This window comes from Hipposideros armiger, unplaced genomic scaffold (genome assembly GCF_001890085.2).
Source record: "Hipposideros armiger isolate ML-2016 unplaced genomic scaffold, ASM189008v1 scaffold_388, whole genome shotgun sequence".
NCBI classification, from domain to species: domain Eukaryota; kingdom Metazoa; phylum Chordata; class Mammalia; order Chiroptera; family Hipposideridae; genus Hipposideros; species Hipposideros armiger.
Window position 1 is genome coordinate 687581 of NW_017731738.1, and position 26464 is coordinate 714044.

A 26464-nucleotide genomic window follows, 5' to 3' on the forward strand; every position below is an offset into this window, starting at 1 on the left:
TTTTTTTTTTTTTTTTTTTTTGTTTAGTAGCTAGTAACCACAGCAGCAAAACAGAGTCTAGCACAGCAGTTTTAAAAGTGTGGTCTTGGAATCCCGGGGGCCTCTGAAATTCTTTTAGGGGACCACAAAGTCAAAACTATTTTAAAAGTTACACTAAGATGTTATTTGCCTCTGTCACTCTCATCCTTCCGTGATTGTCCAGTGGAGTTTTCCAGGGGCTACGTGATGTGTGATGATGTCATCACTCTGGCAGCTATGGAAGGTGTGTGCTTGTGTTTTAAAAATTTGTCAGTTTTCATTTCTAACATGGTAAATATGGTAGATATGATCCAAATAAACAAAAGCTCTTTGGGGTCTTCAATAACCTTTAGTACTATAAAGGAGTTATGAGACCAAGAAGTTTGAGAGCTGCTAGTCTAGCAAACAAACAAACCTAGAAAATTACTAAGTGTTTAAAAAACATTAAAAACTTATCAGCCCTTACACTGACACATAAATTGTGCGAAACCTGATCTTTTCCAGCTCTGTTACTGACTTTTTACATTTTTTGTCAACAATATCCTGCCCTCATATTTCTCTTTTGTTTTAGGAACAGGTGTTACTGAACAAACCCTTCCAACCCCATCTTTAGCCTCCCTCTCCTTTTTAACTTTTTCTGAGAGCAGGAGAGTATTAGAAGTGTGTGATCAAGCATGCAAATGCTCCAGTAAGAATAATTACATCAGAAAGCAAACTCCAGTCTAATCTAATGAATGTGTATTAGAAACTGACTCTTGTTATTTCCTACCTGGATTGAATTGATATATAATAGATCATATGTGATATATCTGATATCTATATGGTCTACATGTGCTTTCTGTGACAGGAATTAACAAAACTGGTAGAAATACTAGATTTTAATCTGTCATTTCACAAAGTCACATTTTGCAAAACATCGATCTGAAGTCTTTCCCTGAAGTTGTGGTGACAGTTTCCTGTCCAAGGCAGAGGCTGGTCTCAGTGATGGTGCAGGCCTGGCGTGAAGGCCGAGGCTGGTATGTCCATCAGTTAAGGCAGGGGAAATGTGTGAGGCCAGTGGGAGCCAGGCAGACACCCCAGTGAGAGACAGAGACACGCTGACTTGTGGCCAGTGAGATGTGTGAGTGGCTGAGACCAAATGTGTCACTGGCTTATCTCTGAAATGTGTGTGGGCGTGTGATGATGTTTTCTCTGTGACACATGTCTATTACTTAGTGATGTGTAGGACCGTGCCAGTATGCAGGACGGTGCTATCACTTATGGTGGGTGTTCCACACATGTTAAATGAATGGACTCACAGCTTTTCACAGATGGAATCACTGTCTCAGAGTATTTCCCTCAGTTGTCATAGGACCTGAAAGGTCTTTGATTCACTGGGTGGAGGCACTGTGTTCAAGTCCCAAATGGAAGTATAAACATTTTACTGGTAACATGAACAGTAATTAACACCTAGAAAGGAGCTGTTGATCTGTGGTGGCCTTGACAGTGAGCAGGTACCCAGAAAGGATGGGACAGAGGAGCTGTAAGTGCCGTGGCACCCTGCAGGGAGGCCCGGGTGGTGGTAGTGGCTTCAGGAAGATGAGGGGCAGGGTTTTGGGGGTGGAGTCTACTTCATCTATTTCCCAGGCTCCACCTTCCCAGACCCATCCGATCTATCTTCCATGGAGGCGTGCCACTCCCTCTCCTCAATGTATTAAACATACACCACACATCTCCCCTTGCCCTCACACAGGTACACACACACGAAGTTTAGTATCCTCTCAACCTTCACACTCACCCATGTGTATTTTATATCATGTGTATTTCACCAAGTTTTCCTGTTCTGCTTCCTCTCTTCCCCTAATGCCCATCTTGAATCCTGTTCACTCTTGCCCATGTGCTCTTGGTACAGACGGTATTGGTCATCACATACCGAGAACCCCCAAATCCTGAGTATCAGGAATTCCAGAATCGTCTGCTGATAAGAGCCCGAGAAGACTTTGGTGTGGAGCTGGCCCCGTCTCTGGTAAGTAGATCTCTCTTTCCTGAGAGTGAGGCCAAGCATTGAGCAAAGGCTGTTCTCCCTAACTCAGCATCAAGCCGTGGCCATGGAGCCAGCCCTACTTTGGGGGCTGTCCACTTCCATCCAGGATTTTTCCTTCTGCCCTAGTGTCTAGTGAGGTAGGGATGGCACCTTAGGAATGAGAGGAGGGAAGAAAGCAAACCAGAAGAGAGAAAAGATAGAAAGAGACCCCAGCGATGGGAAAGGGGGTTGGGAGGGGGGCCTGGCAGGACATTTGGAGAGCACTGCTGAAGTTACCACCCCCAGATGAACCTCATCGCCGGCTGCTTCTATGATGGGATCCTGCTATATGCCGAAGTCCTGAACGAGACAATACAGGAAGGAGGCACCCGGGAAGATGGACTTCGAATTGTGGAAAAGATGCAGGGACGAAGATACCAGGGTAATAAAGAGGGTCAGACGGAGACCAGAGGGCTGCTATCAGGCTCAGGAGTGGAGTGGGCAGAAGAAAATACAGATAACTGGGGCAGGGAGGACAGTTAGGGGTCAGAGAACATGGCAGAGGTGGACATATAGTAAGAGTGGGGGCAGGGATGGACTCTGAGGTAACTGGAGGGACTGGGGGGACAGGAGAGTGGCCTCGGGTAGGTCGCAAAGTAAGGGTTCCCCTTTTCTATCTTAGGTGTAACTGGACTGGTTGTTATGGACAAGAACAATGACCGGGAGACTGATTTTGTCCTGTGGGCCATGGGAGACCTGGATTCTGGGGACTTTCAGGTGATGGGGGAGGACGCAGGGAGGAGAGTGTGGGCCCCACAAGTCCAGCTTTCAGGGGTTCAACAGGGGCAGAATGGAAGGCACTAGAGGCAGGAACTTATTTTCTCTGCTGGAGTGGCATCCTGGGTGGGTGGGAGGTTGGGGAGAAAAGCAGCCAAATAGCGGGGCTGGGGATGGAGGTTGGTGGGAGCAGGCCCATGGGCCCAGTTCTCTCCTTCCTCACAGCCTGCAGCCCACTACTCAGGAGCGGAGAAGCAGATTTGGTGGACAGGACGGCCTATCCCCTGGGTGAAGGGGGCGCCCCCCTTGGACAATCCCCCCTGTGCCTTTGACTTGGACGACCCATCCTGTGATAAAAGTGGGTGTGTTCAGGGACTGGGAGCAGTCCTTCCTCCCTTTACTTTCCTTCCGCCTCCCCTCCCTCACACCCCGCCTTCACTCTACTTTTACCTCTACTTCTATACCCCCGTTTCCTTCTTTCCCTCAAGAAATCTGTCTACTCCCTGCACCCTGAGCATCACTCCTTCCCATTCTCACAACTCCACATACAGTCTTTCTCAGGGTACCCCTCTTTCCTTCAGCTCCGCTTTCAACTCTGGCAATTGTGGCTCTGGGCACAGGAATCACCTTCATCATGTTTGGTGTTTCCAGCTTTCTCATTTTCCGGTGAGTTCCCGGCTTTCCACTGACCTACTCTCTCCCTTCCCATTGCCACACAGCCTTCTGGCTGAGGCCACTGGGTCCCTATAACATGGGGTGGGGGTGGCAGGTCTTTTAACTCTCTGGTTGTCTCTTTGACCCAATGTCCTCCTCTCTAGCTGGTCTCATTAGTTTTGTTGTAGCCTTGGTGTTGTCTTCCCACTTTTGGCTCGAGACTGGGTACACTAACTAGTGATTCTGAGTGCGGTCTTGCAAGGGCAAAGGTGAATTTTCCATAGACACTACCATTTTAGGAAATAACTTTCACCTTCGGCCTCTGTGTTTTCAAATGAGCACAGGGCATGTGTCAGATACATAGAGGATGCAGCCTCTCGTGATCCTGTCTCTCAGGTGTGACAATTGCAGCTTTAGGAGCTGCAGGGAAGGCCCCGCAATTCCACTGTTGGCTTATGGGGTGGTAGGATTGGGCTTTCCAGTCAACTGAGATGTGCAGTCCTTACAGAAAACTGATGCTGGAGAAGGAGCTGGCCAGCATGTTGTGGCGCATTCGCTGGGAAGAGCTGCAGTTTGGCAATTCAGAGCGATACCATAAAGGTGCAGGCAGTCGTCTCACACTGTCACTGGTGAGCCCTTGTCTCAGCTGTCCCCTCTGCTTCCCTCTGAGCTCCTGTCCTTTCTTACCCTGGACCTTTCCCAGCACATTGGCCTGTAATGATAGCCCCTGCACTACCACCATCATCTAATGTTCCTTTCATCCTTCCGCCTCCATGTTGCCCTTGGCCCCAGCGGGGATCCAGTTACGGCTCGCTCATGACAGCCCATGGGAAATACCAGATCTTTGCCAACACCGGTCACTTCAAGGTGAACAGTCATCCGCTTGTTCTGGTCCCCACCATTTCATCCTGTCTCATACCCATATGTCACCTCTTCCCGTGAACCTCTGCCCCTCATAACGCTCCTCTCTATGTCCAGTGGAGCCCCTGGCTGCTCCCTCAGTTCTCCAGTATTCCTAGCACCAGAAACTCCGTCTGATATTAATTTTTGTCTTTTCCCCTTTCATTCCCACCACCAGGGAAATGTTGTTGCCATCAAACATGTGAATAAGAAGCGCATTGAGCTGACCCGGCAGGTTCTGTTTGAACTCAAACATGTATGTAATGGTGTATGGATTGAGGGTGACGGGTAAATAGGGATGAGGAAGAGAAAAGGGGAAGACTGTGGAACAGTAAAATTGGCTAGGAGGGCAAGGGGTTTGTTTATAAATGACTTTAAATTGTAGGTACAATTAAGAGAAAGGTCCTCTCATGTAGTGGTAGATTTCTGTATCTAATTTTTAGTTCTTTCAATTCCCTCCCCCCATATTTGTTGTGTTGTTTTTTTTGCTAGATGAGAGATGTTCAGTTCAACCATCTCACTCGCTTCATTGGTGCTTGCATAGACCCTCCCAACATTTGCATTGTCACTGAGTATTGTCCTCGTGGGAGTTTACAGGTGAGGCATATGTGGAAATTATAGGGGCGGGTGAGATAGGCCCAAAGTTACATTGACTCTATGCAGGTGCTAGCTAGTGAGACAAGGATAGTCACATAATCTATTCCATGTCACTTGCCAGGATATTCTGGAAAATGACAGCATCAACTTGGACTGGATGTTTCGTTATTCACTCATTAATGACCTTGTTAAGGTGAGTTTTCCCCACTCCTCCTTAAGAGTACATCTGCTGTAAAATGCCTCCATCTTTTTATCTTTGTTTATGATTTCTCCTAGTCCTCTTAGAAGTCCTAATCTCTCCGTTATTCCTATGGTTGGGTAATAATGGGTAAACAAAAAGTCTGGGGTTTTTAACTGGAGGGGAGAGGGGAGAGAAGTTTTATCTGCCACAGAGTCCTGTACTTGTAGAGAATTGCTATCTTCCTGCCCTAGATATTTCAGCTATTTCAGACCTCTCTCTCTCCCTCCTTCCCTCCCTCCCTCTCTCCCTCCCTCCAAGAGCTTATATTAAAATCCTTTAGCAGGGAAAAGATCAATGGAGTCTCCAAACATATTTATCTCCTGTTTTTTCTTATCACTTACTCTCTGACCAATATTTGGCATGTTTACTCTTTTGAAAATCCGAAATTTAAAAAAGAACACTTACTAGTGTTCTAGTAACTAAGAGAAACGGAGGAAAATTATACTAAACCTTTGGTATCTTCTGATATACTGGGTTTCACCTATTTTCAGGTGACTGAGAGGTCCATGGATTTGTGGAGGTATAAATTTGAATCTTGCATGAGTTGGACAGGTGTTTAGAAGCAAGTCCTATAGCCAGTGAGCTAGCCTAGTGGATCACCCCTATCACACCTGAAGCTGACATTGGTTTTTCTGCTTAATTCTCAGGAGGTTATTTTAAAAATATGTTTTTGTGTGAAAGTTTGCCATTAAATGAGAGATAAAAATATTAGGTAAAGTTGATGTGGTGCCCAACCGGAGGTGTGATGGTAAATATAAGAAAAACATGATTCTTGAGAGAACAGTGATTGGATGGAAAAGTGATTTAGACTGAAGCTAGAAGCCTAATCATTTCTATATTCACAAATTTGGCGATTCCCAAAGGTTTTGTTGATGTCAAAAGGAATAAGAAGGAAGAGTTTACAGAGACTAGAGTTATATATTATATAGGTCCAGAGCTGAACATATAGACAGATGTGTTTTGGTTAACATACAGAACATTGTATCCTTTTCTGTTCCACCTGAACTAACGGTGGGTGGGTCCCAGTTTCATTTTGAGAAGCACCATTCTGCCCTCTTAATAACCTGCTTTATAATCCCTCATAGGCAAAGGCTCTCTCCTCTTTGGCCCCATGGAGCCAGAAGTTCAGGGTTTTGTATTTATTTTTTTCTGCACTTTCTCTCTGGCCTAGAATTCCCTCTGATAGATCCCTTTCCTCCTCCATCCTGACTTGCTTGCCCACACATGGTTATGCATTGAAGTTTAACAACTGGTTAGTTTTCCTTGATGCATCTAGGTATTCTTGATACTTGGGTCTCAAGCCATATCTTCCCAAGTAGTGGCCACGCATTTGAGGCCACCATGAGTGTCTTATTCTTGGAGTTCACTTTCATAGTTCTGTTCTCTTCACTACTCAGAAGACTGACTGCCCTTTCCAGGGTAATAACTGAGAGCTGCCTTTGTCCCTCCTCTTAAGCATTTCTCCTGTCTCTGGTGCCTGGGTGCCAATAAACCGCATCTGGTACCAGGAAGGGATGACTCTCCTATTCTGCCTGCTTCCTTGGGTGGAAACTGCACAGAGGATGTCTTCCTCAATTAGCTTATTGTTTTTATGTTTCCAAGATCTGTAGACAACTAGCTAATGCCCATCTCATGGAGAGGAGGAATCCTGAGCCAGATATGATCCAATCCTATGACTTGATCTGTATCCCACAGGGCATGGCCTTTCTGCATAACAGCATTATTGCATCCCATGGGAGTCTCAAGTCCTCCAACTGTGTGGTGGATAGTCGTTTTGTGCTCAAAATCACAGACTATGGCCTGGCCAGCTTCCGATCAACTGCTGAACCTGATGACAGCCACGCCCTCTATGCCAGTGAGGCCTTCCCCCACAGCCCACTTTTATATTGCTCCTCTGGCCCTGATCCTTTCCACATAGGGAGGGTGGGAGAGGAAGATGGAGTGACAGTAATATGGGGAGCATTATGGGAATGAGCCCAGGTGGGCTTGGAAATACCTTTGAGGAGTTGGCCAGCCTGTTCCCTCTTTTCAGAGAAGCTGTGGACTGCCCCAGAACTGCTCAGTGGGAACCCCTTGCCGACCACAGGCATGCAGAAGGCTGATGTCTATAGCTTTGGGATCATCTTACAGGAGATAGCACTCCGCAGTGGTCCTTTCTACTTGGAGAGCCTGGACCTCAGTCCCAAAGGTGAGAGTCAATCTGCTACCCACAGCCTTCTCTACCTGGGGGGCCCTGTTCTTCATCCAAAAACTTTATCACCCTCAGAGATTGTCCAGAAGGTCAGAAATGGTCAGCGGCCATATTTCCGGCCCAGCATTGACCGGACCCAACTGAATGAAGAGCTAGTTTTGCTGATGGAGCGATGTTGGGCCCAGGACCCAGCTGAGCGGCCAGACTTTGGACAGATTAAGGGCTTCATTCGCCGCTTTAACAAGTGAGAGAACATTGAGGGGCAGGGGCTCCCCAGGGATAGAAGCCTCATTAGGCTTAGTGGATGAGGTGGGGCTGTTTGGGGCCAACAGGGGTTGGGTAGGAAGTCCTGGGAGTCCTGAGAATCTTGGAGCAGGCCCCATGTTCTGGCCTCTCCCACCCCCACCAGGGAGGGTGGCACCAGCATACTGGACAACCTCCTGTTGCGCATGGAGCAGTATGCCAACAACCTGGAGAAGCTGGTGGAAGAACGCACACAGGCCTATCTGGAGGAGAAACGCAAGGCTGAAGCTCTACTCTACCAAATTCTACCCCAGTGAGCCTTTTGTCCTCCTTCCTGAATTTTCCTTTGATATTCTGCTCTGTTGGATTCTGCCTCATCAATCTCCTGAGAACTAACCTCCCAACTCATAGAACCCTGTTTTGTTATGTCTGGCCACAGTGAGCCTTTTTGGCTAGAGACTGTGTTTTCATTCTGTCTCTAAATGAGCTGTGCTACCTTCTTCCTAAAACACTGCTCCACCATGCCTTTGCTCCAGCAAGTGTAGGCAGAACAATCCCAACTTGAGATATTTACCCCATCCCACAGAGCCCCTTCCAACCTCCCATCCCTGGTACACCTTACCTTGTGCTAGACTGTAATGTCTCCCTAGCTGCCTTCCTTCTCCTCCACCTGGCTCAGCTTTTATGTTAGAATAGACTGTAATGTCTCCCTAGCTGCCTTCCTTCTCCTCCACCTGGCTCAGCTTTTATGTTAGAACTCGTTTCTGCTCCTGCATACACTCTTTTCCTCTCTCCCCCTCCCATCCGCTTTCTGAGCTTGGCTCAAATTGCACCCTTGCTTTCTAGTTCAGTGGCAGAGCAGTTAAAACGGGGAGAGACTGTACAGGCTGAGGCCTTTGACAGTGTTACCATCTACTTCAGTGACATCGTTGGCTTCACAGCTTTGTCAGCAGAGAGCACCCCCATGCAGGTGAGAGCCAGGGGTGAGATTAGGGGCCGGGGTGAGGACCTGGGGGAGCTTAACAGGGGCATAGGAACCCTTGGTAATAGAAAAGATTGGTTTGTTTTGGAGTTCCCAAATCTTGTTATGGCTCTTGGGTTAAGAATTCTTAGACAGTTGGACACAAGTCTCAGGCCTCAATTTTCCCATCCATCAGGTGGTGACACTTCTTAATGACCTGTATACCTGCTTTGATGCCATAATTGACAACTTTGACGTCTACAAGGTGAGAGCTGGGGCTACCCTCCTACTGAGACCCTTTTAAAACCCAGTCTCCTTGAACTCCACATATCTTACACGCTCTGTGGTCAATTTTCCCTCCTGGATCGCCAGCATCCTAGTGCTGGAGTCCTATTTGTAAACAAATGAGGCTCTGGAACTCTATACATTCCAGTCTAATTTCTTGTGAATCCTTAGGCTTCCCTAATCAGAACCATCACAAAATTTAGCCCCTATCTGCTACATTTTACCTGGGGGTATAAGTACAGCCTATCCATCTTTTCTCTCCTCTCCATCCCCTCCAGACATGGAAGAATCATACAAGATGTGGGTACAGAATGATGTATTGGGGTTAGAGACAAGCTATGTTGTAAAAGCTTTTTGTTGAAGTTATTGGGTGGGCTTTGTTGTGCTTGGGAGTAAAAATTATTTGGATTTAAATACTGGCTTTGTGGCTGTGTGGCCTTGAGCAAATAACAGAAACCCCCTGAGCCTCAGATGTTTTATCTGTCATATGGGAATAATAGATTTACTGTGGAAAGTGCCTAATTGTGCAGATAATAACTATCCATTCCTGTCCTTTCCCTTTGGACTTAGTCTACCATCTGTTACTACTGTGACAAAGACCTCCCATAAACCCTTCACACAGATTTTCACCAATTGCTTATATTTTTCCTATTTATTTATTTTTTAAACCTACATTATTTTTTGAACCATTTGAGAGTAAGTTTCAGACATAGTGCCCCTTGATCCCTGAACAGTTCAGTGCCTAGTTTCTAAAAACAAGGACTTTCTCTTATATAGCTTCAGTATAATTAACAAAGCCCAGTGCCTGCTTTCTTACCTTGACGGTTTAGGTTGTCTGAGGCCCATTTCACTGGGCCTGCTTGACCTCCTCACCAGCTTCTGTGTTCCTCAGGTCAGCCCTGTTTTCTTGCTTCCCATTCCTGACAGCAGCGCCTACCTGTCCATGTCCTGTTGCAGACAGGGTGTCCATTCATTCTGCAAAGCTTTACCAAGTAGTCTCCAGGTGTGGGGGTGGGGCAGGAGGATTTAAAGATTCCCTTGACTTCCTCTTCCCCCCAGAGTCTCAGGGCCATGGCACTGATTTTTCTAATCAGTGTTCTGGCCTCTCAGGCTTTCAGAATGATTCATAGTGGTATCCAGCTTATCTCCTGCTGCTCTTCCCCATCCCCACTGATACAGATAGAGGTGACCTTTTAATCCCCCTCTCAATCAGGTAGAGACGATAGGAGATGCCTACATGGTGGTATCTGGTCTCCCAGGCCGAAATGGTCAACGCCATGCCCCGGAAATTGCTCGTATGGCCCTAGCATTACTGGATGCAGTTTCTTCCTTCCGCATTCGCCACCGACCTCATGACCAGCTGAGGCTACGCATAGGGGTCCACACAGGTAAGGTTAATTCTCACTCCAGCCCTAGTATCCACTTTTCCCCGGCTCTCCCAACCTGTTTCTTCTCATAGGGCCCGTCTGTGCCGGGGTCGTTGGTCTGAAGATGCCCCGCTATTGTCTTTTTGGAGACACAGTGAACACTGCTTCCCGAATGGAGTCTAATGGTCAAGGTGAGACACTAGCCCTCAATCCCAGCTTCAGCCTTCATCTGTGTTGCCCTTTTCTTCTTTTCAGAGTTCCTCCAAATCTCTCAGTCTGATACCACAGTTCCTGATTGCCATCCTTGGACATATTTAGGTTTTAGTGCATGGGCTCTGGGAAGACTGAGAGCCTCCGGAGGGGTGGTGGTTGGTAAAGCTCTCTTAGACACCACCAATTCTTCTGTTGCCTTTTCTTTGATTCTTCTTTCCACCATCCTCCTATCCTATCCCAGCCCTGAAGATCCATGTCTCCTCTACCACCAAGGATGCCCTGGATGAGCTAGGATGCTTCCAGCTAGAGCTTCGGGGGGATGTGGAGATGAAGGTGATGGCAGGCCATGGGGAGGAGGTCATGGAAAGGGAGGATGAAAGTGATTATGGGGAAAGAGAGGGAGATAAAGGGAATAACAGAAGAATCTGAATTATCTCTACTCCCTCGCTCCCAGGGAAAAGGAAAGATGCGAACTTACTGGCTCCTAGGAGAGCGGAAGGGACCTGCTGGACTTCTCTAAACCCTGATTCTTGCCAAGTCAGACAATCTCCTGCTGCTGGTACCTGGGAAGGCAGTGACCACCATCTCTCCACACACCGGAAATGGACATTGTCATATGAAGTGGAAACCAATGTGCACAAAAACCCTACCTTATATGGAAGTTGTTGCCCTTTGCAGCTCAGCCTTGTACATAATACCTGCCCCTCTCTGGCCTGGTTCCCTTCTTCCCTACCTTCTGTAAATATCTGTATCTAAACCAGAATATTTTGGCCAAATATAAAACAACAAAAACATCATGATGTCACAGTCTGGGTTAAAGGTAACTCCAAGGAAAGTTTATGGGGTATGGACATAGAAACTCAGGGAATCACTGAATTAGCAGACTCAGGATGAGAGAGAACCCTTTATGTAAAGCCCCTTCACCAAGTACAAACAATTCACTTTCTCTCCACCTCTCCAATACAGACAGAAATAGATGCCATATTCCACATCCCACTTCAGTCCTCAACCCTTAGACAGTTCTACCCCTTCCACCACCCTGCCCTCCTCTCTGACAGCCAAGGGAAGAGATTTCTCCTAACTGGAGGGAATAATTCTCAGGGTCAGAGGGCAAAGGCTGCCCCAGGGACAAAGGCACTGGTGTTGAGAAGCTGCAGGTCTTCCGGAATGGTGTGTCCAGTGTCTTGATCTTACTGACACCCTGCAGGAGTGCCAGAATAAGGACAAATCCTACTCTCTGCCAAGCCAGAACAGAACAGCCTCTTCCCCGACTTCTTCACCCCACTCCCAGCTCCTAGTCACCCTCACACACCGGTAGCTGTGGCGCCCTCTGTATCCAGAAGGTTTCAGGCTGCTCCTTACGGTAGTCATGAGGCTGTGAGGAAGAGATACTGAATAACTCTTGGCCTGAAGCTCCCTCTCTCAACCTCTGGGCCTGCTGCTTTCCCACAGCTCGCCAGAGCCCAGCTGTACATGTTGGGTAGGATGGGTTCTTACCTTTGTCGGAGCAGGAGGCCCTGCCTGCACCAGCTCCTTTTGGTAGTCATGGTGTGTCACAGACTCGACCTCAAAGTGCTCCCTTGTGGATTCCTGCTCTGCCTGCACCTCTTTACTACAGTCCTGAGGGCGTCAAGGCCATTTTCCCCCTGATTTTGTCCCTCCCCTTCCCTCTTCCCCTTCCCCCAGACTCTCACCGGACCTGGTGGTGCAGGAGCATCTCCAGCATGGCTTCACGCTTCCCTGTGGGAGGGCAGGGAGTGGACAGAGTAGGGGAGTCTGGTTAAGAAGCAGGCCCATGAGAAATATTTTTGAAAAGGAAGGAAAATCATGGGGTTTTGCCCTTATACCCACTGGACTATCCATAGTCCCACTAGAAATTCCTTCCTCTTTTTTCTCTGACTAATGGACTCATTCTGGCCCACTCTCTCGTGCTGCACACCTCTAATTGGCTGATAGTGCTTTCCTGGTGGCTGGTATGAGTCTTTCTGGGTGGTGCTGCGGGGCATGGGTGAACATAGCTGCAGGGTTAGCAGTCCCTCATGTCCATGTCGGAAGAAGAAACCCTCAGAGCAATTCTGCATGCTTGGGACTTGATCCAGGTGGTTGGTGGCTCTCTGTGGGCCCCAAGTTGAGTGACCATGATATCTTTTCTGGTACCCACCCTCATCATAAACTACTGCCTCCCCTCAGGGAAAGGGACCAGGTCAAAACCTTAATACCTCTTCCTCCCAGTTGTAGAGGAGGCACTGGCCCCTTGGCAATGTTTCACTGAGAACTTTATGTTTCCCTTCAACCTCAGTGGGCTTCCATAGCCCTCGGGCACCAGGTTCTGAGACTTGCAAAAATTTCCAGGGTTGTTTCTGAGGCTCCCCATGGCGGTGATTGCAGGGGGCATAATTAGGGACCAGGTCTGCCCTGGGATTTCTAAAGCTTGGAAGAGTGGAGGGGCTGAGCTCAGGGTCATGGCCACGGCCTGGACTAGGGCCAGAGTCAGGACCAGTGCCTTGACCAGAGCCACCGCCAGGGCGAGAGCCACCACCAGAACCTAAACTGGAGCCAGGAACAGGGCCAGGGCTAGAACTAAGGTCATACGTAGTACAGGGATCCCGAGCAATATAAGAAACACAGTCAGGCTTAAAGCAAACTCTCCCATGGCCTATCCTGTGAGTAAAGCTGGGTCCAGTGCAGGGCTCCCCAAGAAGACTGTCAGAGGAGGGATCCGTGGAAAGGCTTGGCTCAGAGTAGGGCGCTCGAATCTTTGTAGATAAGATAGCTGTTTTGGCTGTGGAGACGGCTGCAGTGGCTGCAGCAGCTGCTGTAGCTGCTTTGGTTGCAGCTGCCAGGGCAGACCTAGGACTGCGGTCCGAAGAAGGAAACGGTTCGGAAGTTGTCCCTAGCCCTTTGGAGCTGGGCTGTTTGTATAAAGATCTGAAAGAAAGCGAATGCGTCAGACTTGTCAAAAGCCCAGCAGAAGAAATCCGCTAACCTTCCTTGTCCCCCTATGCCTGCAGCCAGAGCTGCGGCTCTCACCGCGACTGCGATCCCTCAGTAGAATCAGAGGTCTCCATCTTCAGATGCCAGCTACCGGGTTGCCATAGAGACAGCAAATAATTCCAGGAGACTGCGCAGAACTGGAGCTGGGCGGACGTGGAGAGTGGGGCGGAGGCAAGTTCCCTGAGGGGCGGAAGTATTAAACCTGGCGCAGTGTGGCAAGTCGCTTTTCGTCCGGACTTCATTCGGCCGCATCCCTAGCTTTTAAGGTTCCGGTAGTCTAAAGCCGCGCGCGACCTCTAAACCTAAGCCTGATTCTTTGAGACTTGCTAAAGTGGTTGTGTTGGAGACAGGCACAGGGCTGTGGTATCAGACAAAAGCCTACTTAGTGTGTTTATGTAGGTGCAACAGTAGCTTCTCCTCAGCTCATTCTCAAAAGTGGGAGGTTTTTCCAACATGATATGGATGAAAATGTATCAGACAAGAGCTTAAAGGCAAAATAGTGAGACATAGGGATTAGCAGCGTTTTTTGGTGTGATTACTTTGGCCCCAATAAAAGGCCCTCACACCGACCACCCTCCTCCCAGACCCTCTTATATTGTAACTTGGATTAGCAGCTGAATAAGGGCCGCCTCACTCCTGGGACTCAATCTCTTCTTATTCATCCAGGCTTCTTATTACTGCTACTTGTGTAGAAGCTTGACCCAGGTGGACCACTAGTCATGAGTACTCATAATCTTGAATTAGTTTTTATTTCTTATTTGTGGTATAAATCTTTACATATATTTAAGACAGAGATCCAAAATTGAGGGAAAGTGAGTTTATTAGCATCACGGGGTCCCTTTTCTCCCGCCCCATCCAAGCATCCAGATCTGGGGTCTTTGGTCAGTTGGTAGGTTCAACCTGGAGGCCACTGGAGCTGTCGGCCCCCAAGTACATGAATATGCAGGTGATACACAGATTGTGCTCCCAGCTTCCCATCATTGATCACTGAAATGGAGCTTGGGGTTAGTGGGTTGGGATCATGGGTAAGGTCAAAGAATGAAGATCATATTGTGAAGTAGGTATGAGAATTCATAGGTGAGGGGCTCAGGGGCCAGGTCACTCACCAAGTCGGTAGCCATCTCCCAGCCCCTCAGCCTTTGCTGTCTTCTTGGCCACAAGGAGAAGGTGTCCTAGAAGCTACAGGGAAAGGGGAGGGAGACAGGTTGGCTTTATTCACAGGGAACAAAACCTCCAGCTGAGTTCAGGGCTTCCCCAAGCTAAACCCTGGCCCTATTTTCCCCACCTGCTGATCTTCTTCTTCAGCCTGGCTAATCCGAGGAATGGGTTTCTTGGGAATGACCAGGAAGTGCACAGGAGCCTGAGGGGCCACATCGCGGAATACGAGACACTGGGAGCAGTGACAGGCAAGAGGCCACCATGTTACTTCAACAAACTGGAATGTATCTATGAATCTCCTAGGGGATGGGTCCTAAAGGCACCCCACCTGCTTGTCCTCGTATAGAATGTCAGCTGGGATGCTTCGATCCAAGATCCTGGAGAAGATCGTTGGGGCTGTTCCCCCAGGAGCTGCCCGCTGGGCCTTGGCCACTTCATTCCCACCATTTGCACCTGCAGCTCCTCGGACCTGAAGGTGGGTCAGACACACCCAAGGGAGGGAGTTGGCAATACCTCTCCCATGTACTCAATTGGGGCTAGCAGAGGCTGGGCTCCAATAGTCATTAACAGCACCTTTCTGAGAACCTATTAGTTGTACCCACCCAAAGGAAAAGTTCCTCAATTTCAGAGCATCAGCAGCAGACAGTGTTGGGCATGGTTAGATAACAGGAAGTATTACAATGCAGGATTCAGCAGTCCAATTGATTTCTGCTTCTAAAGTATCTGGGAAATCTAGCACTGTTCAGGGGAAGGGATCCAGAATGAGAATCTGGAAACTTAGGTCCCACTTCCTATTTAACCACTGATTTACCTTAGATAAATCCCTTCTCTTGGCTTCAAATATAAAATAAAGGGGGTGGTTTGCATCATCATCTCTTAATACCACTTGGAGCTCTTTCCATTTACTCTCACCTTGTTAATGTTTCCTCTTATTTCCATTACTTGTTTTCTGATTTTTAAGCCATGTTACCTGCTTTATTTGGGTTTTAATACAATTGCCCTGTTTGACACAAGGGCCTTTGGGTGTCACATTTGACCTTTTACTGTGAATTTTAACTCCAGTCCCTTGAATTAGTGAATGGAAGAGTTAAGTGAACTCAGCAGTCCCAGCCCCAGGGGATTGAGGGTAAGGAAATCCAAGTTTCCCAAGGGCCTAGAGAAGGCTGAAGTCAGTGCTATCACATTGTGGGACAAAGGGACGGGATGAATCTGACTCCTCCAGTCGCTCTGGCAAGTGGGGACGATGAGAGGTTAACACTAGTACTCTGTAGGCCAGGGGCCTGAAGCGGGGCGGAATACTGGCTCCTAGAAGAGCAAGATCACTTCCTGCAGGGGGCACTGAGGGCCCTGCTTGAAGCAGACGTTCGGTCAGCTGGGATTCCGGCAGGCTTAGAAGGCAGCAGCCTCCGCATGGACCCTGTCCCGACCCGACCTCGGCGCCAGGGCCGGTGCAGGGCGTCACTCATTGCCAGCTCGCTTCTCTCGCGGCGAGGCTTTCGAAGAGGCTGCCACGACCACCGGTCCCACCTCGCCGCACAGCCCTGGAGCTTGCGCCTCGGGTTCGATCCACGCGAGGCCGCAGGGCTGCACGCGCCTGGGGGAGCCGAGGAGGAACGCGGCTCCCGGCCCCGGAGGACGTCAGAGCCCGCAGAGCACCCTCTCGCCCCCACGGCCACTTCTCACCTGCACCCCCCGCGGCCCTGCGACCGCCACAACCCCGCGTGCCACGCGCAGCCCGGCAGCCAGCACCAAGGCCGCCGCCATCTTCCCCTCGGCTGCGGGAACCTGTCACCCGGGCCAGCGCTCAGGCTCTGTGGCCCGTCGGAGGTGGGGCTGCCAGGGAGCTAGAGAAAGGCAGCCATTGGCTCCGCCAGCCGCGGAGCGAGTCCTGCCATACCATTGGATCACACTCCTGGCCCTGCCCCATCGCCCAGAGGGTGGTTCAATTCACTCCATTGGGTCCGCCGCCGGAATCTTTTCATCCCGTTGGCTGCTTCTGCCAACTCGACGATTTTCCCCACTCCATTGGCTTCTTGTCAGCGTGAAAGTTCCTTTTCCTTTGGATCCCCTAACTAGTTTTGCTATGAGATACTTTCTCACTCCATTGGAAGGAAAAAGAGACCTAGAGATGGGATTTTCCTTCAATTGGCTCTGATACACACCATCGGCCGCATTTAGGTTGCAGCGCCCGAGTTGGTGGGGCTTTCCTATTATTGGCTCCTCCTATTCAGGTCTTGGCTCTTTTGCTGGGCTGGGAGGAAGAGGATAACTCTCCGTCACCTGCCGCGCACAGCCTCTAAAATTGTAGACCCTTTGCCCCATTGGCCAGGAGGAGGGCGGGGTCTTGATGGCACCCGGCGCTTATTGGCTCCAGGAACCACCAGTCCCGAGTCCAAAGCCTTTGGAGTCCCGGAAAAAAGAGGCGGGTGGAGGACACCGGGCAGACGGGGCTGAAGGTGAACTGGGACGGGGTCTTTTTTTTTTTTTAACTGGTGAGATAACTATTTTCCCCACGGGGGCTATTTCAGCCCCTTGAATATTTCAAAAATTTAAATTTACTCATCTAAGGGCAATTCCTCCTTAATTTATGTTCTCATTAACATATTCACTCCAAGATTAAAGATTTTGCAATTTAAGAATGGTTTTTGCATTTTTTTTCCATTGGGCAGGGGCGGAAAGGTCCTATCTTTGCCACACGATCAATAGGCAAACGTTCTTTCCTAATCAGAAAAGGTGTGTGAAACGGTTAGCTTTGTGCCTGGCATTATCAGTGGGTCAAGTAAGAAGGACAAGGGAAATGCGTTATGGCTAGGTCTGAACTACATTTCATTTTGCTGGAATACATATTTTTGACATAAGAAACGGGGGAAGGGGGAGGAGCGTCACACAATGCTAATATACTCACACCAGGTAAGTTTTAGTCTGACGTCTAACATATAGGACAAAAGTCACCACTGTCTCTTTAGTTATATTTTAGCACGGCCTAACACACATAGGTGCTCAATAATTATTTGTAAAATGAATTACATTTGGTGTTTCTTTTAATTTTCTTTCATTATATATAATACACATGTTGTATGTATTGTATATTATATTCTTTGTCTCCCATTTACAGTTTTCCATATTATATATAAATATAACTTTCCATAGTCTATATAAATATACTTTGTAATTGCTGCATAATGTTTCCTTGAATGAGTTCATCATAGTAACCATTCCTTTATTGCTGACTATTAACTGAATTAATTTTAGTGAATGGTTATTATGGCACTGATGGCATAAAACCAGTAATGAGGAACTCCTTACTTCTGGAGATAGTAATGATCACTTTCGTATAGCCATATTATTTTTAGAAAGTCCTTTCTCCTCTAAAGGACAGACATTTGACCCTATGAGTCTCCCCAGGAGTTCTAACAGTCCAGGTTGCATTTCTTCCCTTGGAAAGATAGACAGCCTCCCCAAACATGAAGAAATGTAGATTGGCCTTTTCTGAGTGCCCTAGAGGCTGCAGTTCTCTGTGGTGCCTATTGACCCCAAGAAGGAATATACCTGCCAAAAAGGCCTCCTTGTGGTTAATTGAGCTCAAATTCAAAATCAAAGTCCACTGACAGGGGCCTCTTATACACTCTGCGTTTCAGGAAAAAGGCACAGACTGAATTGCCAGCATCCTGGACTATGTTCCCGGTGGCTGAGCCCACCCTTATAAAGGAGTTTCTGGAATCATCTTTCAACAAATGGGCTGAGGCCTTCCCCAATAGGAACTGCACAGCTATACCCCTATTTGCATATGTACTGATAAATCAGAGCAGCTCCATAACAACCAATCAGAATGAGTAATTCAGACCGATCAAGACAGTGCTTTTGGACCAATCAGACTATATAAATTTGCATAGAAATGAACCAATCAGGGACAGGGCAGGAAATTCCTCTATAAAAGTAGTCAGACTGCACTTTCGATGTTCACTGGAGGCTGTCTCCCCAGTTTGCAAACTGTTTACCTGAAAAAAGTTTCACCCTTTATGGACTCCAGATTGGGGACTCCTGTTGCCATTGGTTTGGTGCTAGTGACCTTTTGTTGACATACCTCTGGGACAGCATCTCCCTAGAGCTGCCCTAGAGAAGGGCAAGAGATAAAAGGAGCTGGGATCTTGGAAGATGAAGGAAACCTGCCAGGAGGGGTAGGCGAGCACAGAGCACTTTGAAACTGGTTATTTCTTTGGGTTCTCATAGAGAGCAGGTAGCACAGAGATTAGTCCTCTTTTGTAGACTCAGAAACAGGTCCAGAGAGGGGAAAGTGACTTGCATAGGATCACAGAGCCCATTAGTGTCAGAATCTCCTACTCCCCATAAGAATCATCTATGGGCTTCCTAGCCACTCCCCCACATTTACTAATTTTGGCCCCTGGGCCCCAGTCTTCTCTAATCCAACTCTTTGTGATTACTCGAAGGTGATCTCCTCTGAAAGCTGCAATACTCTGCAGCTTCTGATCACTGTCTCCCGTACTTCAGTTCTTACCACTACATCTGCCGTTAGAACTCATTCAAGACTTCTATTCCTTTCTTCCTTTTTGCAATCTGCCAATTGATTCCTGGTGTCATTTTCTTTCCCTGTTTGTATGGTCATCTCCCTCCACATCCTCAAGCCTTCTTTTGCCTTATTTTCCTGATCATTCTCCCTGACACTCTCTCGTCACCACCTATTAATCCAAATATTTTGCTTCTCTGCTTTTCTAACTAGGTTCCTGCTTCCAACTGTACCTGAATCCTCAACTACCCACTGATCATGTTTTTCTCCAATTCTCCACATTAGCCTTCCCAAACCTTCACTTCTCTTTCCCTGCCTCCTACTCCCCACACTCTTATCCCTCTCCTCCCCCTCCAACAACTGATCTTGTCTCCTACTTCACAGGGGAACTTCCATAAGATCCTTCTCCCTGCAGCTCAGTGAAGGCCCTATCCTTTCTTCCTTCCTTTTTCTTGGTCTTAGAAAGTGGTGTTTCTCCCATCCAGCGAATCCCTTCACCTCTGCCTTGACCTGATCCCCTCCCCCTCTCATCTCTTGTCTCACCAGGCAACTCTCTTCTGTATCTTTCAAGGTCTCTTTCTCTACTTGTCTCTTTCCCTTTTTCTCCTAAAAAAAATGATCCCTTGACTCCACATCTCCCTCTGGTTGTTGTCTGACTTCTCTCCTGCTCTTTTTATCCAAGCTTCCTAAAGAAACTCCTGCCTCCATTGCACCACTGAAATTATAGTCTCTGAAGTCCCCAAAGACCTAATTAGAAAATCCAATGGACACTTTTTAGTTTTTATCTTACTGGAGGCCACAGCTGCATTTAATATCACTGGTCACTCTCCTTCTTGAAACACCCCCCACCCCTTGACTTCCTTGAAGACACTCTCTTCTTCTAATTCCAGAACTAGCAGCTTAAATGTGAGTGTGGTGGAGGCAGATGGCTGGATCCAGCCTCTTTCACCCCCAGTAGGTGCTGACTCTAAAGTCTTAGGATTCTAGCCCTGGGCTGGGTTCTTGCTGCCCCATAAAGAGCCAGGTCAGATTCCAGTGGCTTCCCCTTTATTGCTGATCTGGGCCAGGCTCACAGAGGCCTGTGCGAGGTGTTGACAGTGTCTGTCCCTGGAGGAGGAAAGAGTAGAGGTGAAAGGGTCAGGTACGGGAGTCAGATGTAGGGGGAGGTTGGAGGCTGTGTGGGCCAGGGAGCCCAGGGGGACTAGGGTGGGAGCTGAGATGGGCAGAGGGCCCCTGCTTCTGTAGGGCCTCCAAGTCAGAGTTGATTATGATGGTTTCTCGGAGGGTAGCCATCTCTGCAAAAGGCACATAGTCCACTCCTGGGGGTGGAAACCAGTACAGGTATGGAATGCAGGGGTTAGGGGGTGAGGTATTCTTGGATGGGATGGTTGAGGATGGGAGTGCCTTCCTGCCTGGCCTTCTGACTACAGAGCCTGGAATGGTCCCCTGTTCCAGGTTGCCCCCTCACCGTGAGGCCTCCCTCCTCGTTGCCGGGTTGACTTAGTCTCAAAGAAAGTCTCGTGTTCCTCCCAGCGCCGGTCACAGGCCGCACAGAGGAAATTAGACTCAAAGCAGTTGCAGCAACAGCCTAGGGCAAGGGGAAAGCCAAGAAAATATAGGGAATTGGGGTTTTTCCATGGGCTAACTATATTCTCATCTCTTCCTCACCAACCACAAACCCAAGTATCTCCTACCTTCTCCCATCCTCGTTCCCAAACTATTTGCATCCTATCCCCATCCATGTTCATGTTTGTACTCCCCTTGTCCTAGAAGGTACCTTTCACCCTGCAGGGATGGGACTTGGTAGCTGCGTGGTCTTCATGGCTGTGTTTGCAGCGACATTGGGCCCTCCAGGCCTTGGGGTCAAAGGTGGCTCGTCTCTTGAGCCAGAATTCACCCACCTCCTCTGGGCGTGATGGGATAAAGCAGAACATGAGGCAGCGGCACTGGCTCACATTGCATGGCACGGATATGTCTATGGGAATGGGGATAGATGGTAGGATTAGACCAGCACCTGATAGAGTCTGAACTTCTCATGCCAACCCTGTCTCCCACACAAATATACACACACTTTCTCTCATACATCCCAACACATGACAGAGTAGTTATCCCTCCCCAGCAACAGGGGCTGGGAGGGATAACTCAACTCTCCCTACCTGAGATGATCTGGTGCTCTCTCAACAAGTGTCCACAAAAGCACTTAGACTCATCCCCAATCCGGAAACAGTCCCATAGATAGTGGGGGCAGCGCCAGCCAATGTAGAGACCTGGGTGTGGTGGGATTGAATAATAAGGACAATGGAGAAGGGGGAAAAATAGCTTAGGTTCCCCAAGGTGTTCTCACCTATCCCCTGGTGGGGGGAGGGGGCTCACCTCTCCCCCCAGGTGTATTCATGAGGACTCCACCCTCATCCCTACCCCTTTAGACTTTTTTCCTCTACGTTCTCTTTTTGCCCCATAAATGTTTCAGTTCCCTCCCCACCCTGTCTCTGTTAGCCTGTCAGAGATGACTGAAGACAGTTTTCAGTTTCTGAGCAGGAAGACTGTAAATGAAATTTTGTTTGAAGATGAACATGAATTTCAGTGAGTCCTCTGTGACTGTGGGGATTCTCATCTTCTTCCCTTCCAACTTAGAGCTCAACTTTGCTTGGTTTCCTTGAAGTGTCTAAGAAGGAAAGGGAAGGTGACCGGCCAGGTGTAGAGTAGATGATGGGGATTGGCTACTAATGATCATGGTTGTTGAAGGGACCTGAAGAGGAGGAGGAGGTTGGGCAGTGCTGGAGCCACTAGGAGGGCTTCCCTCACTTTTCCAGGTTGGCACCTTCATACTTCTCTTTTGTGTTCCTGGTGTTATTGAACTAATGACCTCTATGAACTTGAGAAGGGCTGCCTATGGCTCTCCAAGGGTCAGGAGAAAGGGGTAGAGCAGAAGTCATGAGTGGTGAAGATCAGAAAATGTAAACTTGGGAGGCTAAGAAAGGAGGCATGGAAAGGAAGGTGAGGATAAGAAGAAAACCTGAGCTCAGGCACTAGTAAGAGGCTACAACCCTTGAGAGCCTGGTGTCAGTAATGGGATCTGAAAATGTCTGGCTTCACCGTCAATCTCACCATAAGGCAAGAGTGGTGCTGTGTAAATGTGGGAGAACCAGAGAACATCTCCTACTCAGATTTTCTCATCCTCCATGAGAGCTGAGAGTCCCCCAACTTCTAGCCAAGAATCCTGTATGAGTCCCTGTGGAGTAGGACCTTCAGCTGTAGGACTCTTATTCCAATTTAAAGGCTGCAATGAAGTGTCACCTCTACCAAAAAGTGTCCCTGACTTCCCTTTGTTTAGGGATCCCTCCACTTCCCTTCCATGGTTCCTTATGCTACCTTTATGCATTATAATGAACTGTTCACTTGTATCCCTGTTTGTGAGTTCCTCCAAGGAAGGGTCTGTCTTTTCATCTACATCTCTAGTCCTAGCACAAGGCCTGGCTCAAAATAGGTGCTCAGAGAACACAAATGGCCTGACTGAATAAGTGAATGAGCAAATTCCTTCAGGAAGAAAGAGAAACTCTGTATTCCAGGCACAACCTTGAAGTTTCATAAGGAGGATGAAAAAGAGTTAGTGTCCTCTTTGGCTCTGGCCAGGGCCATAATCCACAATTCTGTGCCTACTTGTCAGACTAGGCTTTTGTGTCTTACCCATGGTTTCTCAGGGTCTAAAGCCTGTTCAGTTGTTGCTTTTGGCTTTGCTGCTTCTGTCCTGATGCTGACAGCCTGTAGTGTCAGGGCCCATTGCCCCAGGGACCTTTGGTTGTAAGAGCAGGGTATAGGCAGAGTCACAATGGGGGTGGGTGGGGGGCCAGGATTCTAATACAGGAATTCTGAATTCTGTCCATAGGATACACTGGAGCAGCAGGTGAGGTGTGAAGTGAATAGGGGTCAGCGTCCAGCGCTGAGGGCCTGGGAGAGTCAAGTCCAACTACTGATGTAGGAGTCAGTGCCCAGCTTTCAGAAGAAGACTGAAGCTTGAACAGGGAGACTGGCAACTATACCTCAGACTCTATTACAGGCATCAGTGTTCTTAAAGTGGGACAATTGACATCTGGTTGTGTATTCCAGAGAGGTGCTCTCTACATTCTCCCCTGATTCCAAACCCTCTTCCTGTTATGAGTGGACAAGTTCTGGTAGGGGGAGGGGACATTATCTGGGATGCCATTTTGGTTCTGTACAGCAAAGGAAATTCCATGATCAAATAATCACATTTACATAATAACATTTCTTTATGCTTAAAATGTCTCCATACAACAACAGCTATTTTTACATGAAGGATGTCTCTAGCCCAGACCATTCTCCTGAGCTCCGACCCATATACCCAGCTATCTACTAGACTCTTTCACTGCATGTTCCACAGGCACTTCAAATATATCCAATTATTCCTTCCAAATCTGGCCCTCATCCATTATCCTCTGTTCATCCAACACATACTTAGCAGGCATCTACTCTGTTTTAGGTATTCAGTTATTGGCACCAATTATCCAATGAGTTACTTACGCCAATAACCTAGATTTTATTCCAGGCATGGCCCTCTCTCTTATCCTACATGTCCAATAATCCAAAGGTCAGTTTCACCTTCTTACCATTTCCTGAATTTGCCTACTTCTTTCTACCTCCACCCATCCACTTCTTAACTTGGATTATTACCAGTGCCCCACGATGTAGTCTTCCAGTCTCCAGTTTTTCTCCAGTCTATCCTACTGCCAGAGTGATCTTTCAAAAACACATGTTATTGTACTATTTAAAGTATTTTAGTGGCTCTCAGCTACCCTCAGGATATAATCCCAGCTCTTGAGTTTGGCACAGAAATGCCTGTACGATTCTGCCCTTTCAGAGCTGAGCTGGGCTACTCTGCCCAACACTCCATGCAGCAGGCATACTGCATTACTTAGTTTCCTACCAGTGCCTTGCCCTCTCATGTCTCACCACACCCTACTTTTTACCTGGTACCTCTTCTGACTCATCTTACAGATTTCAGCTGAGAAGTTTTCTCTTCCAAGGCTTGTTCCCCAAGCTTCCACTATTGGGTGCCCCTTTTTTCATGGGCTGAGCTCAATTATAGTAATTATTAGAATGAATTGTAATTGTCCTTATACTTATTGGTGTCTCTCATTAGAGTGTAAATTATTTGAGGGATTTTGTCTTTGAAACCCCACCAGCACCACCACCTCCACAGGTAGCTCAATGCATGGCACATTGCTGGTGCTCAATAAATATTGAATAAATAAGAGAAAAGCTTACACTTGATATTTCTCTACAGAGCTCATATACTAACTCTCCAGGGGCAGAAGATCACCAGTATTAGAAGAGAACCCCAAATACCTTTGTTCAGGATTGAATGACACTTAAATTTCAGTATAAAAATGCCTGTTTAAACAGGAAAATGAAGAAGTCCAATCTCAAGAAGTGCAATGGCCCTGAAGAGTGGGGAGTAGACAGGAGGTTCTGAGAAGACCCAGAAAATATTAAATTATTAAATATTAAGACAGAAAATATTAAAATAAGCAAACAAAGATGTTTCATGACTGAAGGAAGACAGAGAAACAAATGAGATCACTATGACTTTCTTGTCCAGGGGTGGAGAATGGGACCGAGGAAAGTAAGTTACATGGAGGAGGGATAAAGACATAGAATTATCTGGTTGTCTTTACATCTAAGGCCCATCTACTTTTGACATAATTCTACTCCCATCATAAGGGGAAAGAAAGTATGAAAAACCAAATTGAATGAAGTGACATACATTGAATTTAGTCTAGAAATTCCAGAATCCTCATAGCAGGTCAGATGGTTTTCTTACTGAAGGTAATCCCTATAGATATGAAGTTCAGTAACACAGGTACATGTGCTCACACACAGGATGGCATGTGTTTACACAGTACATTTGCACACCCTTTATATACAGACACGATAAGCAGGGCATGCCACTAACAGGACTGTCAGGGGTACTAATTCTGGAATGAGACTTGGAAATGACAGGGCTAGAAGATACAACTCTCTTCTTTGGTGAAGACTCACAACTTTTGGGTACCCAGGTGATCCTGGGTCTCACATGTAGGGGTGACAGCCTTTTAATGGAGTTTCACCAAGGGGACCAAGGCATTTTGCCATGTAAGAGCAACAAGTCACCTGGAGACTGTCTAGGGTCCTGGGCTATCTCTGCCTTAGGGTCTGTTTGGTGCAGGCAATCTGAGCCCTAGATCTGGGGCTGGCCTGTGGCCCTTCTGGTTTTAACACCTTTAGTTAGGCAACCTGTCCCTACCTGGGCTTTATATGAATATCCCACTTTTTGTCTGCATCCATGCCATCCACCTGGGCCCATTTGCCAGCTCCCCTCCCAGATTCTAGGCAAGTGGCATTGCCTTTTCCACAAGGGGCAGCTATCCATTGAATAGGCAAGTTCCTAGAACCTGTTGGATTGGAGAACGGCCATGGGCCTGTCAGAGGCCTCTGAAAGGCTGCCTGGGCTCACCTGTCTGAATGGCATTCAGGGCGGCATTCTTCTCCCATTGGAAAAGATTATTCACATGAGCACCAAACTTCTCTCTGTGCATTGTCTTAGCGAATTCCACCAACTCTGCCTGCTTAGCAGGGACCACTGGGCGGTCTGTGTAACCTTGGAAGGGAAGGGCTGAGTAACCAAGGGGAAGTGAGGAGGCCCTAAAACTAAGAGAAGGGGCCAGGTCAAAGAGTAACCCAAGCCCCTCCTCCTGGGGCAGGTGAAAGACAGTGATGAGAATGAAGAAAAGGGCAGGAGTAATTACGGCTAATTCCTTTTTTCTCCTTCTTCTTTCCCAGGTGATGTCCAGGCTGAGCTGTGTGAGGGGTGCTTTCAGTGGCATCTACCGCCTCTTTGTCCTCTTCATCCTCCTCCCTTTCCTTTGCAGATGTGTCCATGTGGACCTGGGCTGAAGGGCCTGAAAGTGAGTGCTGTTGAAGGAGCTCAGATTCAGAGATCTGGTTGGATCGCCTTGTCCATGAGACCTGACTGGAGGAAGCCTCAGAGAAGAGGTCGTCCTTCAGAGCTTGAGAGGAAGACACAGAGACATGGCCTGGTGATGAGTTATGAGAAGTAAAGTGTTTCTCTGGGATCTCCAATGGGCTCTCAGGGATAGAGTGTTCTGAAGAGGCATTGGAGATGGAAAGCTCCAAAAGGGTTTCATAGGTGGGTGGCTCTAACGGGGTCTCAGGGATGGAAGGCTCCAAGGGGGCTTCAGAGGTGTGGGTCTCTAAAGGGACCTGGGAAGTGGAAGGCTCCAAAGGCGTTTCAGAGGTAAGAGGCTCTAAAGGGGTCTCAGA

The 26464-nt window shown here is 47.9% G+C and overlaps 4 protein-coding genes across 14 annotated transcripts in view; 1 reads left to right on the plus strand and 3 right to left on the minus strand.

Annotated features, from left to right (window-relative positions):
- The window catches only part of NPR2 (natriuretic peptide receptor 2), an 18497-nt gene extending 7243 nt beyond the window's left edge, over window positions 1-11254 (plus strand). For 5 of the 10 annotated variants that reach the window (XM_019663314.1, XM_019663316.1, XM_019663309.1 and 2 more), the window contains 19 exons: window positions 1910-2023; window positions 2327-2462; window positions 2703-2797; window positions 3023-3155; window positions 3379-3463; window positions 3951-4080; window positions 4244-4318; window positions 4530-4607; window positions 4844-4948; window positions 5070-5141; window positions 6885-7044; window positions 7222-7377; window positions 7456-7624; window positions 7790-7936; window positions 8470-8593; window positions 8781-8849; window positions 10083-10257; window positions 10329-10427; window positions 10904-11246. In XM_019663314.1, coding sequence (XP_019518859.1) covers window positions 1910-2023; window positions 2327-2462; window positions 2703-2797; window positions 3023-3155; window positions 3379-3463; window positions 3951-4080; window positions 4244-4318; window positions 4530-4607; window positions 4844-4948; window positions 5070-5141; window positions 6885-7044; window positions 7222-7377; window positions 7456-7624; window positions 7790-7936; window positions 8470-8593; window positions 8781-8849; window positions 10083-10257; window positions 10329-10427; window positions 10904-11205 — 2424 coding nt within the window. In that variant the 3' untranslated portion in view covers window positions 11206-11246. Of the gene's footprint in view, window positions 1-1909; window positions 2024-2326; window positions 2463-2702; window positions 2798-3022; window positions 3156-3378; window positions 3464-3950; window positions 4081-4243; window positions 4319-4529; window positions 4608-4843; window positions 4949-5069; window positions 5142-6884; window positions 7045-7221; window positions 7378-7455; window positions 7625-7789; window positions 7937-8469; window positions 8594-8780; window positions 8850-10082; window positions 10258-10328; window positions 10428-10690; window positions 10783-10903 lie in introns of all 10 variants that reach the window. The other 5 variants (XM_019663311.1, XM_019663310.1, XM_019663307.1 and 2 more) reach the window with 5 other exon arrangements.
- Window positions 11255-11263: 9 nt separating this feature from the next.
- Window positions 11264-14174, minus strand: SPAG8 (sperm associated antigen 8). The gene is given in 11 exon segments (XM_019663319.1): window positions 11264-11650; window positions 11762-11824; window positions 11947-12061; window positions 12144-12189; window positions 12389-12563; window positions 12669-13377; window positions 13480-13596; window positions 13598-13664; window positions 13667-13736; window positions 13739-13825; window positions 13827-14174. Coding segments are annotated over 11 exon segments (1710 nt in total). The 5' UTR covers window positions 13899-14174; the 3' UTR covers window positions 11264-11461.
- A 71-nt stretch (window positions 14175-14245) lies between these two features.
- On the minus strand, window positions 14246-16872 carry HINT2 (histidine triad nucleotide binding protein 2). Of its 2 annotated transcripts, none has more exons than XM_019663318.1 (5): window positions 16764-16872; window positions 14930-15070; window positions 14729-14833; window positions 14550-14622; window positions 14246-14430 (listed from the first exon to the last, which is right to left on the minus strand). In XM_019663318.1, exons 1-5 carry the CDS (start codon window positions 16773-16775, stop codon window positions 14339-14341), a joined length of 423 nt encoding a protein of 140 aa, XP_019518863.1. In that variant the 5' UTR covers window positions 16776-16872; the 3' UTR covers window positions 14246-14338. The 2 variants fall into 2 exon arrangements, with proteins under 2 accessions (XP_019518863.1, XP_019518862.1); XM_019663317.1 differs by lacking the exon at window positions 16764-16872 and adding an exon at window positions 16285-16428.
- A 2042-nt stretch (window positions 16873-18914) lies between these two features.
- FAM221B (family with sequence similarity 221 member B) overlaps window positions 18915-26464 on the minus strand; it is a 16182-nt gene continuing 8632 nt past the window's right edge. The window contains exons 3-8 of the mRNA XM_019663356.1: window positions 25957-26392; window positions 25638-25778; window positions 21283-21393; window positions 20904-21101; window positions 20595-20714; window positions 18915-20233 (exon numbers count right to left, since the gene is read on the minus strand). Coding sequence (XP_019518901.1) covers window positions 20196-20233; window positions 20595-20714; window positions 20904-21101; window positions 21283-21393; window positions 25638-25778; window positions 25957-26392 — 1044 coding nt within the window. The 3' untranslated portion in view covers window positions 18915-20195. The remainder of the gene's footprint in view (window positions 20234-20594; window positions 20715-20903; window positions 21102-21282; window positions 21394-25637; window positions 25779-25956; window positions 26393-26464) is intronic.

Coding starts and splice junctions, on each gene's coding strand:
- HINT2 (XM_019663317.1), bottom strand. CDS start 16,365: ATGGCGGCGGCCTTGGTGCTGGCTGCCGGGCTGCGCGTGGCACGCGGG. Junction 14,834..14,929: donor TTCTATACGAGGACAAGCAG/GTGGGGTGCCTT, acceptor CACTGCTCCCAG/TGTCTCGTATTCCGCGATGT. Junction 14,623..14,728: donor CTGAAGAAGAAGATCAGCAG/GTGGGGAAAATA, acceptor CTTTCCCTGTAG/CTTCTAGGACACCTTCTCCT.